At 35.3% G+C, this 14,364-nt stretch overlaps 3 protein-coding genes across 3 annotated transcripts; 2 read left to right on the forward strand and 1 right to left on the reverse strand.

The window, feature by feature from the left end:
- Positions 1-1,744: 1,744 nt before the first annotated feature.
- LOC108344964 (putative pentatricopeptide repeat-containing protein At5g59200, chloroplastic) lies at positions 1,745-3,829 on the forward strand. Its single transcript, XM_017583509.2, has one exon. It carries the CDS (start codon positions 1,908-1,910, stop codon positions 3,807-3,809), a length of 1,902 nt encoding a protein of 633 aa, XP_017438998.1. The 5' UTR covers positions 1,745-1,907; the 3' UTR covers positions 3,810-3,829.
- Positions 3,830-4,588: 759 nt separating this feature from the next.
- On the forward strand, positions 4,589-6,539 carry LOC108344300 (UPF0481 protein At3g47200). The gene is made up of 3 exons (XM_017582760.2): positions 4,589-4,722; positions 4,800-4,843; positions 5,047-6,539. Exon 3 carries the CDS (start codon positions 5,091-5,093, stop codon positions 6,405-6,407), a length of 1,317 nt encoding a protein of 438 aa, XP_017438249.1. The 5' UTR covers positions 4,589-4,722; positions 4,800-4,843; positions 5,047-5,090; the 3' UTR covers positions 6,408-6,539.
- A 1,058-nt stretch (positions 6,540-7,597) lies between these two features.
- Positions 7,598-13,032, reverse strand: LOC108344299 (protein unc-13 homolog). Its single transcript, XM_017582759.1, has 6 exons — positions 12,668-13,032; positions 11,632-12,076; positions 9,872-10,750; positions 9,043-9,501; positions 8,764-8,950; positions 7,598-8,574 (listed from the first exon to the last, which is right to left on the reverse strand). The coding sequence occupies exons 1-6, from the start codon at positions 13,030-13,032 to the stop codon at positions 7,598-7,600; spliced, it is 3,312 nt and encodes a 1,103-aa protein (XP_017438248.1).
- Positions 13,033-14,364: the final 1,332 nt, after the last annotated feature.

Consider the following 14,364-nt stretch of genomic DNA (forward strand, 5'->3'; position numbering starts at 1 on the left):
AGACCACATAAAATTTAACTTGAGATAAATAGAAAAATTTACATCTTCTTATGAGGAAAACACATAATACAAATTTAAAGTTAAAAATAAGCATGGCCAATAAGTATTTATCACACTTATCACCTTCAACCTTGGAGAGCAAGCCTTCTTCAAATAGGTTCATGTTGACTAAGGTTAACTATCCAAATGCACCCCATCTTATGGGCTTCTTCCAAGTCCAAAAACCCTACATTACTTGATCCATTATACAAGACTCAAAATAAAATTCTATACCATTAGGTCTATAATACAAGGCCAAAAACAAACCTATTCTACTAATAATTCATTGATAACCTATGATGATAAGAGTTTGGGCTTACATTTCACATATGACTCTAACTCTTGTGAAGTGTGTTTGACCATAACTAGAGGGTATGTCATTACTTTCCCATTAAAATCTTTCTCTCCATGTTGAACATCATTTTAACCTATCACTATTTCACCTTCGTAATTCTTTAACTATTTTTTCTTTTTGTCCTTTTAAAATCTCGTAATATTAAGAAATTATTGCTTACCGATATTTTGTCTAACCATTTATCCTTTCAAAATTGTCTTCTTACCAAATCCGACTTTCCACACAACATTACTTTGAAACCAGTTACTCACACACCTCATGTAACACCATGTCTTTGGTGTCACATAAGTTATAAAGTTTCATATGCATATAAAGATATTGACATTCCTCTGTAACTAAAATTTTACAAAATAATACTAAATAAAATTTAAATCCTAAAACTTCATCCAGGATAATAAAATTCAAAAACATTTAACATCACCGATCATCTACTATTGTACGTCTTTACTTGTAGTGTCACATGCTTTCGTGCCATACACACGATCACAGCAAAAATCACACAAACATAACACACATGGTAGGTTACTAGAAAAAAAAACATATAATCAAATCACAGTCATATGTTCTCCAAACCACACCGTTCATCATACACGTACAAAAAAATTTAACATGCATTTTGTCAATTACATCATGAAAGATTAAGAATATTAAATTTGATTATGAGATTTTGTACTTCATATAGATTTGTGTGTTACACCTTGCCCAAAAATTCTATCCATGTATTGATGTGACACTAAGAATCACTAAGTTAAAAATTAAACTTATATAATTAGTGTTAAATTTAAAATGATATAGTAGAAATAAAAAAATAAAAAAAGATTGCATGACTTCTATAATATAAAAGTTTTAAAATTGATTTCAATTAAATATTAAGGCCTATTAATGTTAGAAAGTATATTAAGGCCTATTAAAGTACTATTTGAGATTTTATTGAATTTTATGTTACATTTTTAAATTTATTTTTTTTAAGAAATGAAAAGAGGCCGATCGACATTAATTTAATAAGACAAAATGATTATTTTTAATTTGTCAAGTTCTCTCTAACATCTAATAAAATATGTTATAGATAAAGCCGGATAGTATCTCAGTTTTTTTTTTAATTTTTACATTATATGTAAAATCTTATAATTAATTTATTCAAATTAAGAATTTAAAAACTATAATTTAAAAATTTCTATTTCTAAATTATAATATAAAACTAACATTTATTTCTGTTTGTTTTACTAAAAATCTTAATTAGTTAATTAAGACTTAAAAAACATTTATATAATTAAATTTTTATATATAAATATAGATTAGTGAGCTAATTTGCAGGTATTTATCAACAACACTTCCTCGTGATTTTCCCACAATAGCTAGCAGTACTGTGTGTCATGTTAAAAGCAGAAGCTGAAGCTTATACGCATACGCGTTTGACGGAAGGAAACGTGGATCCAAATACTGCACAAAACGCTAATTTGCAGTTTCAAAAGGCCATAACCAAACAAGAAAGAACGAAAACGTTGTTCATGAAATGATAATTTCCACAGTTCCCGCCATAACATTAAATCTACAGCATCACTCATCAAATCCACATTCCAACTCCAACGATCCCTATCTTCGTAGAAACGTGATTTCACTTCTTCTCAAGAACCGCAGGAGCCCCAAACATGTTCAATCAATTCACGGCCACGCCATAAAAACAGGAACTTCACAAGACCCTTTTGTGGCCTTCGAACTTCTTCGGCAATATTGCAAGCTGAACTCCATCGATCATGCCACCAAGCTCTTCTACTACACCCAAAACCCAAATGTGTACCTTTACACTTCCCTCATTGATGGGTTTGTGTCCTTTGGCTCTTACACAGATGCCATCAATTTGTTTGGCCAAATGGTTCGTGGGCATATTTTGGCTGATAGCTATGTAGTCACTGCGGTGTTGAAAGCGTGTGTGCTTCAACGAGCCTTGGGAAGTGGTAGAGAGGTTCATGGGCTTGTTTTCAAATATGGGTTGAGTTTGGATAGGTCCATAGCGCTGAAGCTGGTTGAATTGTATGGGAAATGTGGGGTCCTGGAGGATGCGTGGAAGGTGTTTGATGAAATGCCTGAAAGGGATGTTGTAGCGAGTACCGTTATGATGGGTTCGTGTTTCGACTGTGGGATGGTTGAGGAGGCGATTGGGGTGTTCAATGAGATGAGGAGTCGGGATACGGTGTGCTGGACATTGATGATTGATGGGTTGGTAAGGAATGGGGAGTTCAATAGGGGGTTGGAGATGTTTAGGGAGATGCAAGTGAAGGGTGTGAGGCCAAATGAGGTTAGCTTTGTTTGTGTCTTGTCTGCGTGTTCACAGTTGGGAGCTTTGGAACTCGGGCGATGGATTCATGCATACTTGGGCAAGTGCAATATTGAGGTTAACTGGTTTGTTGCCGGCGCTTTGATCAACATGTATTCGAGGTGTGGTGACATAGATGAGGCACAGGTTTTGTTTGACGGGGTGAAAGTGAAGGATGTGTCAACTTATAATTCCATGATCGGGGGATTGGCTATGCATGGGAAGAGCATTGAAGCTGTTGAGTTGTTTAGGGAAATGCTTACGCAGAGGGTTAGGCCAAATGGTATAACATTTGTTGGGGTTTTGAATGCTTGCAGCCATGGGGGGTTGGTGGATTTGGGTTGTGAGATATTTCAATCAATGAAAAGGGTTCATGGGATTGAACCAGCGGTAGAACACTACGGCTGCTTGGTTGACATTCTTGGCAGGGTTGGTAGGCTTGAAGAGGCCTTTGACTTCATTCTGAGGATGGGAGGACAAGCTGATGATAAAATGCTTTGTTCTGTATTAAGTGCTTGTAAAATCCACAGAAACATAGAGATAGGAGAAAAAGTTGCAAATCTTTTGAGTGAACATTCTGGGATAGATTCCGGATCATTCATCATGCTGTCGAATTTCTATGCTTCCTTGGGAAGATGGAACAATGCTGCAGAAGTTAGAGAAAAGATGGAGAAGAGAGGAATGATAAAGGAACCAGGGTGTAGTTCTATTGAAGTTAATAATGCAATTCATGAGTTTCTTTCAGGAGACCTTAGACACCCTGAGAGGAAAAAGATCTACAAAAAGTTAGAGGAGTTGAACTATTTGGCAAAGTTGGAAGGTTATTCACCTGCAACTGATGTGGCTTTACATGATATTGATGATGAACAAAAGGAATTGGCTTTGGCTGTACATAGTGAGAGACTTGCAATATGCTATGGACTAATCTCAACTCGACCTTTCGCAATACTTAGAGTTGGGAAAAATTTAAGAATATGTGCTGATTGCCACGCAATGATCAAGCTCATTGCGAAGATTACTAGGCGAAAAATTGTGGTTAGAGATCGCAATAGATTCCATCATTTTGAAAATGGAGATTGCTCTTGTAATGATTACTGGTGAATAATACTGATTTTAGTATATATTAGACGCATAGTGATTGAAACCTAGAATTTGTTAATATATCATCCATCTGTTTCGATTTGACATAATTATATTATATGAAGATTTCCCTTAAATTTATGTGTAAATTAGTCATATTAAGGATATACCTATGCTTGTATTATATCTATCATCTATTATATACAATGCTTACTACTCACATTTTAATTAAGTATACACTGAGAAGTTTTTTGCAATTGACTTGAAAAATATTAAATTATCTAAACAGTTTTTAACTGATCTTGAATGATCTAAAGTGACCAATATCAGAAACATAATTATTTAATATAATCATTCTTAAATGTCTTGCTATAATCTTTAAAATTGATGAAATGTAACAATGAACTTTAAAAACAGTTCATTTTTAAATCCGTGCACTCACACTTTACTTAAGAAAAACTAAATCTTAAATATAGTGTTTTTTTTTGGAGAGCGAAGGTGAAGCACACATATAAGACGTGTCTACATGAAATAAATTGATAAAAACTTGAAATTGAAAAAACAATAGTAAGAGAAAAGTTGAAAAGTAAATGTAAGAAAGAAAGTTTTAACAATTATGCTATAAATTAGAAAGAGAACATACACTTGTTAAAGTATTATTGTTTTTTGTTTATCTAGACATGAATAATGTAACATTTACGGACATACCTGAATATACAATATGGTATCAAAAACCTATGCCTACGTTATGTATTAATAAATAAAAGTGCGTAATATTGACTTTTGAACACCACATGCTCCCCCGACGTTCCTACAAGTTTTTTTAGTTGGAAACATCGTCATAAATGAAACAGAGAATTTCTGTATGCTACTTGAAGATTAACTTGTTGATTCTATTCTTGACAGGAAATTCCTGTGGCAACATCATCATCAGGTTCCTTCTTCTTTCTTGATCTTATTTTCTTTTATTTCTGCATTGAAACGACGTTGAAGTCTTTTCTTTCTATGCAGTTTTCTTCTTCCTCTGTTTTGAGAAGGTGTTCTAAAAAAGAGAGGTAAATATTTGTATTGGAGTTAGATTTTGATGATTTTTGTTCCCATATTAATTCAACAACTTCACTTGTTCAATTGGCATAGAAGATTTGATGATGGGGCTAGATTTTTAGATTCAATGTGCATTAGATCTATGTTTGAACAAGAATAGCATGAACAAGCAACACAATTTTATTCCTAGAGTTGTGTTTGGTGCATCTTTCAGGTTTATTTCTTTCAAGATTTGAGAAGCACTTCAGCAGGGAAATTATGGAAGCAAATGGTTCTTCTGAAAACATAAATGAACACCATGGTTTAGTGAAACAGGTGAGAGAGATGCTAGACAAAGTGGAACTTCCTGAGAATTCTATAGTCCATGAGCAATGCATTTACAGAGTGCCTCACAAAATTCGCCAGCCTAATCAGCAAGCCTATACTCCAAGAGTTGTTTCCATTGGTCCCATTCACACCCCGTTTAGACCTGGTGGTGACATTAGGCTTGAACCAATGGAAAACCTCAAACTGCAGTATCTCAAGAGCTTCTTCACTAGGTCTCAGCTAAGTGTGGAGGAGTGTGTTTGTAAACTTAAAGAGTGGGAAAGGATTATCAGACTCTGCTACGCAGAGCCAATTCAACACAGTAGTGATGATTTCCTAAGGATGGTTCTAATTGATGCTTTCTTCATAATTGAGCATTTCCTTAGATATTATAACTATGATAGATGGGTAGAAATTGACCCTTTGTTGTTACAGCCATGGTTGGCCAATGATGTTGTATTTGACTTGATACTACTTGAAAATCAGCTTCCCTTCTTTGTTGTAGAGGGCCTCTACAACCTAGCAATTCCTCATCACGAGACTCTTGACTTGCCTTCTTTTGTCAATGTTGCTTTCAACTATTTTAAACCTCATAACCAACAAAACATAAGGCCTGAAAATGTACTTGGTGTGGTGCACTTCACTGATCTCCTCAGGACTTTTATGCTACCATCTTCATTTGATCGTAGGATTCGAGAAAGAAGAGTTGATATAGTTGATCATCTATATAGTGCAACCCGGTTAAGGGAGGCTGGTTTGGTTTTTGAGGTTAGTCCAAGTACGTGCTTACTTGACCTGAAATTTCATAAGGGTGTGTTGACAATGCCATGCATTAAGGTGCATAGCTCAACTGAGATATTTATCAGGAACATAATTGCCTTTGAACAATGCCACCTTCTGTGTTCACCTAACATCACCGAGTACATTATGATTCTAGATTTTCTTATCAACACAGGGAAAGATGTGAACATACTCGTTGAAAAGAAAATCATTGTTAATTTGTTGGGTGATGATGATGCAGTGGCTACAATGATTAACAATCTCTGCTGCAATGTTACCCTGCCATACATTAAATCAGATTATCGCTGCTTGTGTGATCAATTGAATGGTTTCTATGAAAACCCTCGGAACAAGTACAAGGCAATCTTTATACATGACTACTTCAGTACACCTTGGAAGATAGCATCTACCATTGCTGCAATTGTGCTACTTTTGCTAACCTTCATTCAGACTGTATGTTCAATCGTGGCACTCTTAAAAAAAGGGTGAATATTTTTCTGTGTAATATCAGTAGTTAATCGCTATTTTGTTAGATCAATTCTGAGGATTGATGTGGGTACATAATCACACTATACTGACTACAGAGTATTATGAATTGGCAACAATAGTAAATTTTGTTTAGTTTTTCTTTTTTTAACTTTTAAGAGAATTGTTTTGGTCTTTTAACTTCTAAATTTGAATCGATGTTATTCTTCATCAAGTTACTATGAATGTTAGTGTTTAATCATTAAAAGTAAGTAATTTTAGAGCAATGATGATTTTTTTACTTTCAATGATTTTGAAGTACATCTTTAATATTTTCAGTGTCACTTCATTTTTCACGGTTAATTTTATTGAGAAGTCTTCTCCAATATATACAATAAATTATCCTAATGAACATTTTGTCGGTTGAGCCTCACCTTAAATTGTTTATTTTAAGAGATATATACTTTAGTAATACAAGTGTGCATTGGTTTGAATTCATTTTGGATAAATTTATTATTCAACTTCCTTATCCCTAGTGTTTGAAAACTGTTTCGGTATCAAATTTCATTGATCCATGGTCAAATGTGTTTAGGAAGGTAGAAGCAAAAGCATTTTAGTTGTTTCATATATTCTTGAGTGTTCATTTTACCTATTATGAGAACAACATTTTGGAAAATCCTTCTCTCTCTGTCTCTCTTGTCATTTTAAGCAACAAAAACCCTTTATTAAGACGTTCACATTGAATAAACAACAAAAAGATAGATGATTTTCCATTTTTAGTCACAAGCACTTTGGTCTTTTGTTTTCTAAACCCTATGGACTAACAACATAACTGGTCGCAGCATCCTAGCTATGAGCTACTCCTGCAAAAAGATGCGTCAACACCAAATTATATGACAAAGTTGTGGTTCTTTCTTTCTCCCTTTTTCTTCAAAAAGAAGGTAAAATAATTCCTTTTAACAGAATCATGATTCAGAAGATAATCTGTAGTCTGCAATTGTTTCTTGAATCAGTTTAATGTTGAACAAGCCTAGAGATGAAAGCAAGACAGTTCTTTCTTGAACAAATATGTTGCTCCATTGTCTATTCCAAAACTTTGGTTCCTTTTTTATACAATCTTCACCCCCTCTCCCAGAAACTTGTTCATCCTAGTTAGAAGGAGGATTTATTTTACCACTATGTTTTGCAAAAGTTCATGATATGGCTATTTGTTCTCATCTCCTCCTTGCTATTTGGAACGTCCTTTTCAGGAAACTATTTGCAACTCGATCATTTCTATAGCACAATACCCTTAATATTGTGTTGGGGTCTGTTCTATTCCACTTTCCTGTAGTTGGAGGCATTGACAACTTTTGGCCATTTCCATTGACTCCTACTCCACCTGATTCACCGGTTAAGGTACTTAAGTTTTCCACCAATTGTTCAGTACTCATTCCCATTAGTTCTATTACACCCTCCACAACCTCAGCCTCTTTTTCCACCATATTTTCTGCTAACAATTCTTCTCCACAAATGTGGAACACCTTCTTCAAACTTTCAAAATCCTCTTGTATAAACTGGTGATCAGATTCATTGAACACCCTGGTGGTTCCACCAGCTAGTAAAACTGTTAGGAATGCATCAAAGGAAGCCTTCATAACTTGCTTCACTGCCAGTTCTTGAGCTCTTTCTGTTAGAATTGCTGTCATTAGTTTGATGTTATGCTTGAGGATTGTCAACATTTTGTCGATCCTAGCGTTGGCTACATCCCCAACATAGAGGCTATCGTAGAAGAAAGGGTTTGAGTCAAAGAACATGAGCCGGTAGGAAGCAACTTCTGAGACATGCTGGCATGCTGCTAGGATGGCAGTGTTGGTTGCTTCAAAGTATGAAACGCTCTTACTTTGAGCTTTCTGACTATTTGCAGAACTGTGGCGATTTGAAGGAACTACTCCTTCTGACAAGGAGAGTGATTTGTCAAGTTGAGGAATATGAGAAAGGATATAGTGCAAGGAGTTGAGACGAATGTAGAGGCGTTGTGTTCCACGGCTAGTGCATGAGTGAGGATGCTTGGCTTCATATATAGAATATATGTTTGGATCTTCACAACTAACACTGCATGGGCTAGCTATCTTCCACAGCTTGTGGAACTTTGAGTTCCTATTGCACCTTGTCAATGGAGGAAGCGAGGGAATGTAGTTCTCTTTCAAACCTGAGACAGTTTAGATCAAAATATATCAAATCAGAATGTTTTTTGCTGCTTCCTAGTCATTAGGACTAGACTAACTAGTACCATAAGTTTCATGTCTTGAGAGTGCTTTTTGTCTTTCATTTAAAATTCAAACCAAACATATGTTTGAAGCTTTCTAGTGTAGAAAAATTTATCTTTAGAACCACTTACCACATGCTGCAACAAACATTATGTATTCTCTCAAGACTTTTTGTAATCCATCAACAAGTTCTTGAACTAAATCTTCAGTTATTGATATTGGAATTTGAAAGAATTCTTGCACAAATTTCTTGGACAAATTCATCAACTCTACTACTGATTTTGCATACGGCTCTGATTTAGACTTTGGATTCCATGCCTGAAAAAAGAGAAAAGATGTTACATAGTCTTCTAAATGCACAATGTATTTTGTTCTCCTCCAATTATATTTGTTCAGAGGGTAAAACTTACTTCATTTTCTTTTGCTTTCTGAAAGCAATCTCTCACTTTGAGTAGTGATTCATCCATCCATTTTCTAATCAGGGTCAGTGTGGTTGACTCAACTTCAAAAGGAACCATCTCTCTCACTACTGTTTTGCCTCCATCCTCACAATCAACTGAGTCTTCAACAACCATTTGAACCAAAACGTCTTCTAGAACTTTAGCTCTACGCAGTACTAAAATAACCTCAACTGTTTCTGATGTGGTCATTTCACTTAAATATTGCTTTAGCACATGTCCGTAGCAATTGTTTAGAGTCATTGCTGCTACTGCAGCTGCTATTGAATGCCATTTCTTCAATACTAGACTATAACTTTGTTTCTCCTTCTTTGCTAAATTTTCAGTCTCCTGAGCCATTCGAAGCATAATCTCACTTATTCCTACCTTTGCTTCAGATTCAGCAGATTTATTATTTGCTGCTTCCATCATCTACAATCATCGGAAAACAAAGACATTATGATAATTTCCTTTTCACTTTTAAAGTAAAAAGAAAATGAAAATGCTAGAAGTTAAAAGCACCATTATAGGAATTAAAAGTCAATTGGACTAGGATATGTTTTCAGTCTATTCAAAAACCATTGCCATTATTCCTTTAAAATTGCAAAAGAATCACAAGTTTTTAGTCCCCGGCATGGAACTAAAAATACATGATTTTTACTGAAATGGGAGCACAAAAGGCAAATGAAATTTAAATGAAAAAAAAATCATATTTTAAATGATCAAACAAACCAAGAATGTCAAATTTTATGCATTCTTCTGACATATCAACCTTTTAGAATGTTTCTTAACTGCTACCTACCTTTTCAAAAGCATTTTTCACGGATGAACGAATATAATCATCAATCTGGTCCTCGGAGGCATCCTTTGTAGTTTTATCTCCTCTATCTTGCATTTCTTCATCAGAAACATTGACATCTCTCAAAATCTTGGTTGCTAACCTCACCACAGGAAGAAGATTTTCGATTTGTCCGATATTACCTTCTTGAAAATGGTCATGGTAGTTAAGAAATCTCTTATCTGTCCATTCCTTGAGTGAACTGAGCATAGATGTTAATATGTCAATATACAAGGACTCTTTTTCTTTCTTAGTATCATTTGACACCTCACTCAATGTAGCATGTGTGGCACAAAGAAGATCAGGTTCTGTCTGCCCAGTTTCCACATATTGTTGAAACATGACCCATGCAAAGCAAACATTGTGAATTGGCTTATTTATTCCCAATGTTGACCAAGTTTTCTTTATCAGATCAAGTTGCTCTTCCACCTCATCAAGCACTGCTGTCTCCTCCGTTTGATCAAAGATGGATTGGAGAAGGGAAATGTAGAGGTGAACGTTCACAGGGTATCCATTAGCCCAGTGGCAAACATTGGTAGGATTGTCATTAGGAGTTCTCATTGATAAGGAAACCACAGAATTGGTGAAGGTTCTCATGGTGTCTGAGTTTTTGCAAGTGTCTAAGGGTTTGAATTCAGCACTACGGATAATGTCTTTAAGGTTCATGGCATATGTGTTGTTCTTTTCTATGGGAATTGCAGGGTGAGCGAGGAGACCAGCTTCAAGGAGTTTTAGCTGCCTCTTCTGCCACAAATGGTACTCATGGAAATCACTGAATTCTGAAGGTTTTAAGTGGCGAAGAAGTTCCAATGGGAGAATGATAGTTTCTGCTTGCCGCCCAAGCTGCAATTCATGTGTTTCGAAGAAAAATATGATGTAAGAACTTTTCACTCCAGTAACAAGATTGGCACCTTTTATTCACTGCTTTAATCCATTTTAGATATTGTCCATACTCATAACTTCCATTTATGCACGAAAATAGAGACTAATTACTTTATTAGATCACTAAGATGTCAATTATAAACACCAAAAAGCCTTATACTTGTAGTTAGATTCCTTGTTCTCTTAATACACTGATGTCTTCAATTTCCAATTTTTCATAGAATAAGAGCTAACTACTTTTTTCAGAGCACTAAGATCTCAGTTTTGAACATTTGCAAAATCATGTGAAGCAAACTCTAGAAGCAATATCACATGAGTTTCCAACTCCTCAAATATATCCAACAATGTAAAATCAACACCTCTAGGGACGGAACTCGAAATATATTATTAAAAGAGACTAAAATCAATTAAAAAGAAGGGTTAGTTTACTTGAAACAAAACATTATTTAACACATTATAAGGAGTAAATTGGCAACGAAGTCATTTTCATTGACTCAATACTTACATAAAAGGCCATTGACGATTATGCCAAAGACCGTTATGCAAAACTAAAACCACAACAGGAAAGAGGCCAAAAACAACATTGAAACTTCACCCAAAAGAAAAGACTAAACAATGTAATAAACAAACACAAACATCATAATGCCTACACCAGTTCCTAGATACAACTCTTCAAATAAGCATTACAAAAGTTAAAATTTCAGCTTATGCAACACTTTATGATTAATGCAAACAATCAAATGCTGTATAAGTTAAAATCTTAGACCACGATGACAATGCAAATAAAAGAACACGTTTAAGTGTGCAAGACAAAGAAAATGTCTGCACATATGTTGTCTTACTTGACCAACAAGCGTCCTCACAAGTGTTTTCCTCAGTCGGCTATCACTCTGCTCGGACACCCCCATCTGTAGCCTCATGACTTCCGCCATGGTCATCGCCCGTCGCGGCACAGAGCGTGACCGTGGACTCCGCTCCGTCACCGGCGATGCCGGGGTCGACGCCGTCGCGGATGTCATCACCCTTTGGGACAAGGAGCTTCTCATCATCTTCAGCCCAAGCGCTAGCTTCAACTTACTTGTCTGCGTCACCCCCGGACTCTTCCCACCACTATTCCCATCATGCTTCGAGTAAAATGTGATCGCGCTCCGGCCACCAAACCCTGGCGAGGATCGGCACGCTGTGAAGAGGACTTCATACGCTGTTTCCCTTATGTCATCGTGGTCCAGACCCTCCAACTCCTGAAACGGCCATGCGAGGTCGCTGCTCCGGTCGTAGAGACACAACCTGCGACAATATACAAACAAGTTATGTCAGAAACAGTTTTTTCTGAGATATATTAATCATGGCTCACATGATAACTCTTCTATGGTTTTCAAAAATGATCGCAGCTGCATTATAAATGTCTCTAATCTCTAATATCCCTTTTATTCCTTAAAACATCATTCTATTTTGTTATGGTGTTTCATAAACAACTTTTTCATCAAAGATTGTAGGGTGTTTGAAAAATGCATCTACAGGACGATTATGGCTCTACCAAGTTTGTAATGGCTCACAATATCAAAAAATGCAACCCAAAACAAAAGTTTAAAACCTTGCACCCTTGTAATAATCAATAATAATACGATTGTATTTAGATGCATTGAAAAGCAAAATGAATCAAAATTTGTCTGCAAGTCAGAATCATCAACTTCTGCACGTTAGCTTTTGAAGAAAAAAAAATCTACGTAAGAGTTGAAGCATACGAATATGTTTTAATCTATAAAAAGGGTTATTTTTTATCTTCTTATGAAAAAGCTCAATTCTTTTGCATGAACGTAAATGAAAAAACTTATAAGAAGGATAATGCAGATATATATTGACATGACAATGCATAACCTGCGTTTGCTAGTATGAGAATAAGGGTCATGATGATAATAGTGGTTGAGGGAGGATGATGAAGTGGAAGGAAGGAGGCCGGAGTCAGATTCCTGGAAGGAAGGGGAAGGGAAGGGTCCAGGGTAGGAGTCACGGCGGCAGTGGGAGGAGGTGGACGGCGGTGAGAGCGGGAGGCAGGCGGGACCAGGAAGGGACTCACGTCGGCTATGAGCTTTTCCGGGGTGGCGATTCTCGAAGATGGAGGGAGGAAAAGGATCCAGCGCAGGATCTTGTTGGGTGAGAGACGGAGGAGGGATAAAGATGGTGGGAGACAACGGCGGAAAGGGGCCAGGAGCCGAGTCGCGGCGGCGGGCATGAAGACCCATATGAGTGGTGGCTTGAACAACAATGATATCTAAGAGAGGAAAAGGTGAGGGGAAGAAAGTTTCATAATTTGAAGTTTCTTTTAGAAAAGTAAAAAAAAAAAAGAATGAAAGGTGATGGGTAAGGTATTCTTGGAGGGTATGTCTGTTAATTACCGTTGCTTGTGTATAGGTTTGATAAGGAGAAAGTAATATTCCTATATTAGTTATGATGAGTTGGTTATTAGCTACAAATAATGTTATCTAAAATTTTACTTTTCAAAGACATCCAAAAACTTTTGGTATGCATGCATGCATGTCTTTACTTTGATCAATATTCTTACTTGATTAGTTAGTATTTAATACTTTACCGATTATATCTAATTTACTAAATTTTGCTTCCTCTCCAACCCCTTTAAATATTAACTATAAATTGAAAGCTTATTCAAAACTAGAACAAGAAATTGATAAAACACCAAAAAGTTAAAAGAGAAAATATACTTTGACACACTTTTAATAGAGGTGTCAATTTGATCCATGACCCCGGGGCTAGCCCTAACCCACTCTTGAAAAAGCCCCCTCTTAAGAAGCCCCTCAATTGGGGGCTAAAAAAAAGCCCTAACCCCCAAAGCCCCCTCTCAAAGGGGTTAGGGTCAGGGTTAAGGTGGGTTTAGCCCACTAAAATTTTTTTGGAAACTAAACTTCAACATTCTTAATAGTAACTATTAAAAGTACTAAATTTTATATTCATGTAATTGATTTCTTATTTCAAATTATTAAATAAAACTAATTAATTATAGTATAATAGAATATTTAATACTCAAAATAACCACTTTTTTAAATAATTAAAAACAATTGCAAACCACACACTTAATTTTATATAACTAAATAGTATTACAAATTTATTTTACTGAAATATTATAAAAATGCTTTATTTTGTTGTCAATTTTAATAAAATTATGTCTTATATTGCACACACCAATTATTAGAAAATTAGATATAATTAGTAATATCAAAATAACCACAAAGAGAGATAATAATATATTAATTTGATTTAATATTTGCACTGCTTTTACAATTCTTAAAAAGAATCACTGTTTTGTTTCCTTGACTTCTAAAATATCACTCAATCTGTTTTTAATTATTTAAAATTAAAAATAATTCAAAAATTTATTATCTAAATTTTTTGGATCAAAAATGGTATTAATATTTTATGTGTAAATAAACTTATGTTTTATTTTGTTTTTTTCTTTCTAATAATCTCACTACAAAAATTTAGATTTTTACCGGGAGTTATTTTTTTCATTTCCGGCGGTTTTAACCCCCGGAAAGTACGTTACCCGCGGTTAAGAAAAC

Source organism: Vigna angularis, chromosome 8, assembly GCF_016808095.1.
Source record: "Vigna angularis cultivar LongXiaoDou No.4 chromosome 8, ASM1680809v1, whole genome shotgun sequence".
NCBI lineage: Eukaryota > Viridiplantae > Streptophyta > Magnoliopsida > Fabales > Fabaceae > Vigna > Vigna angularis.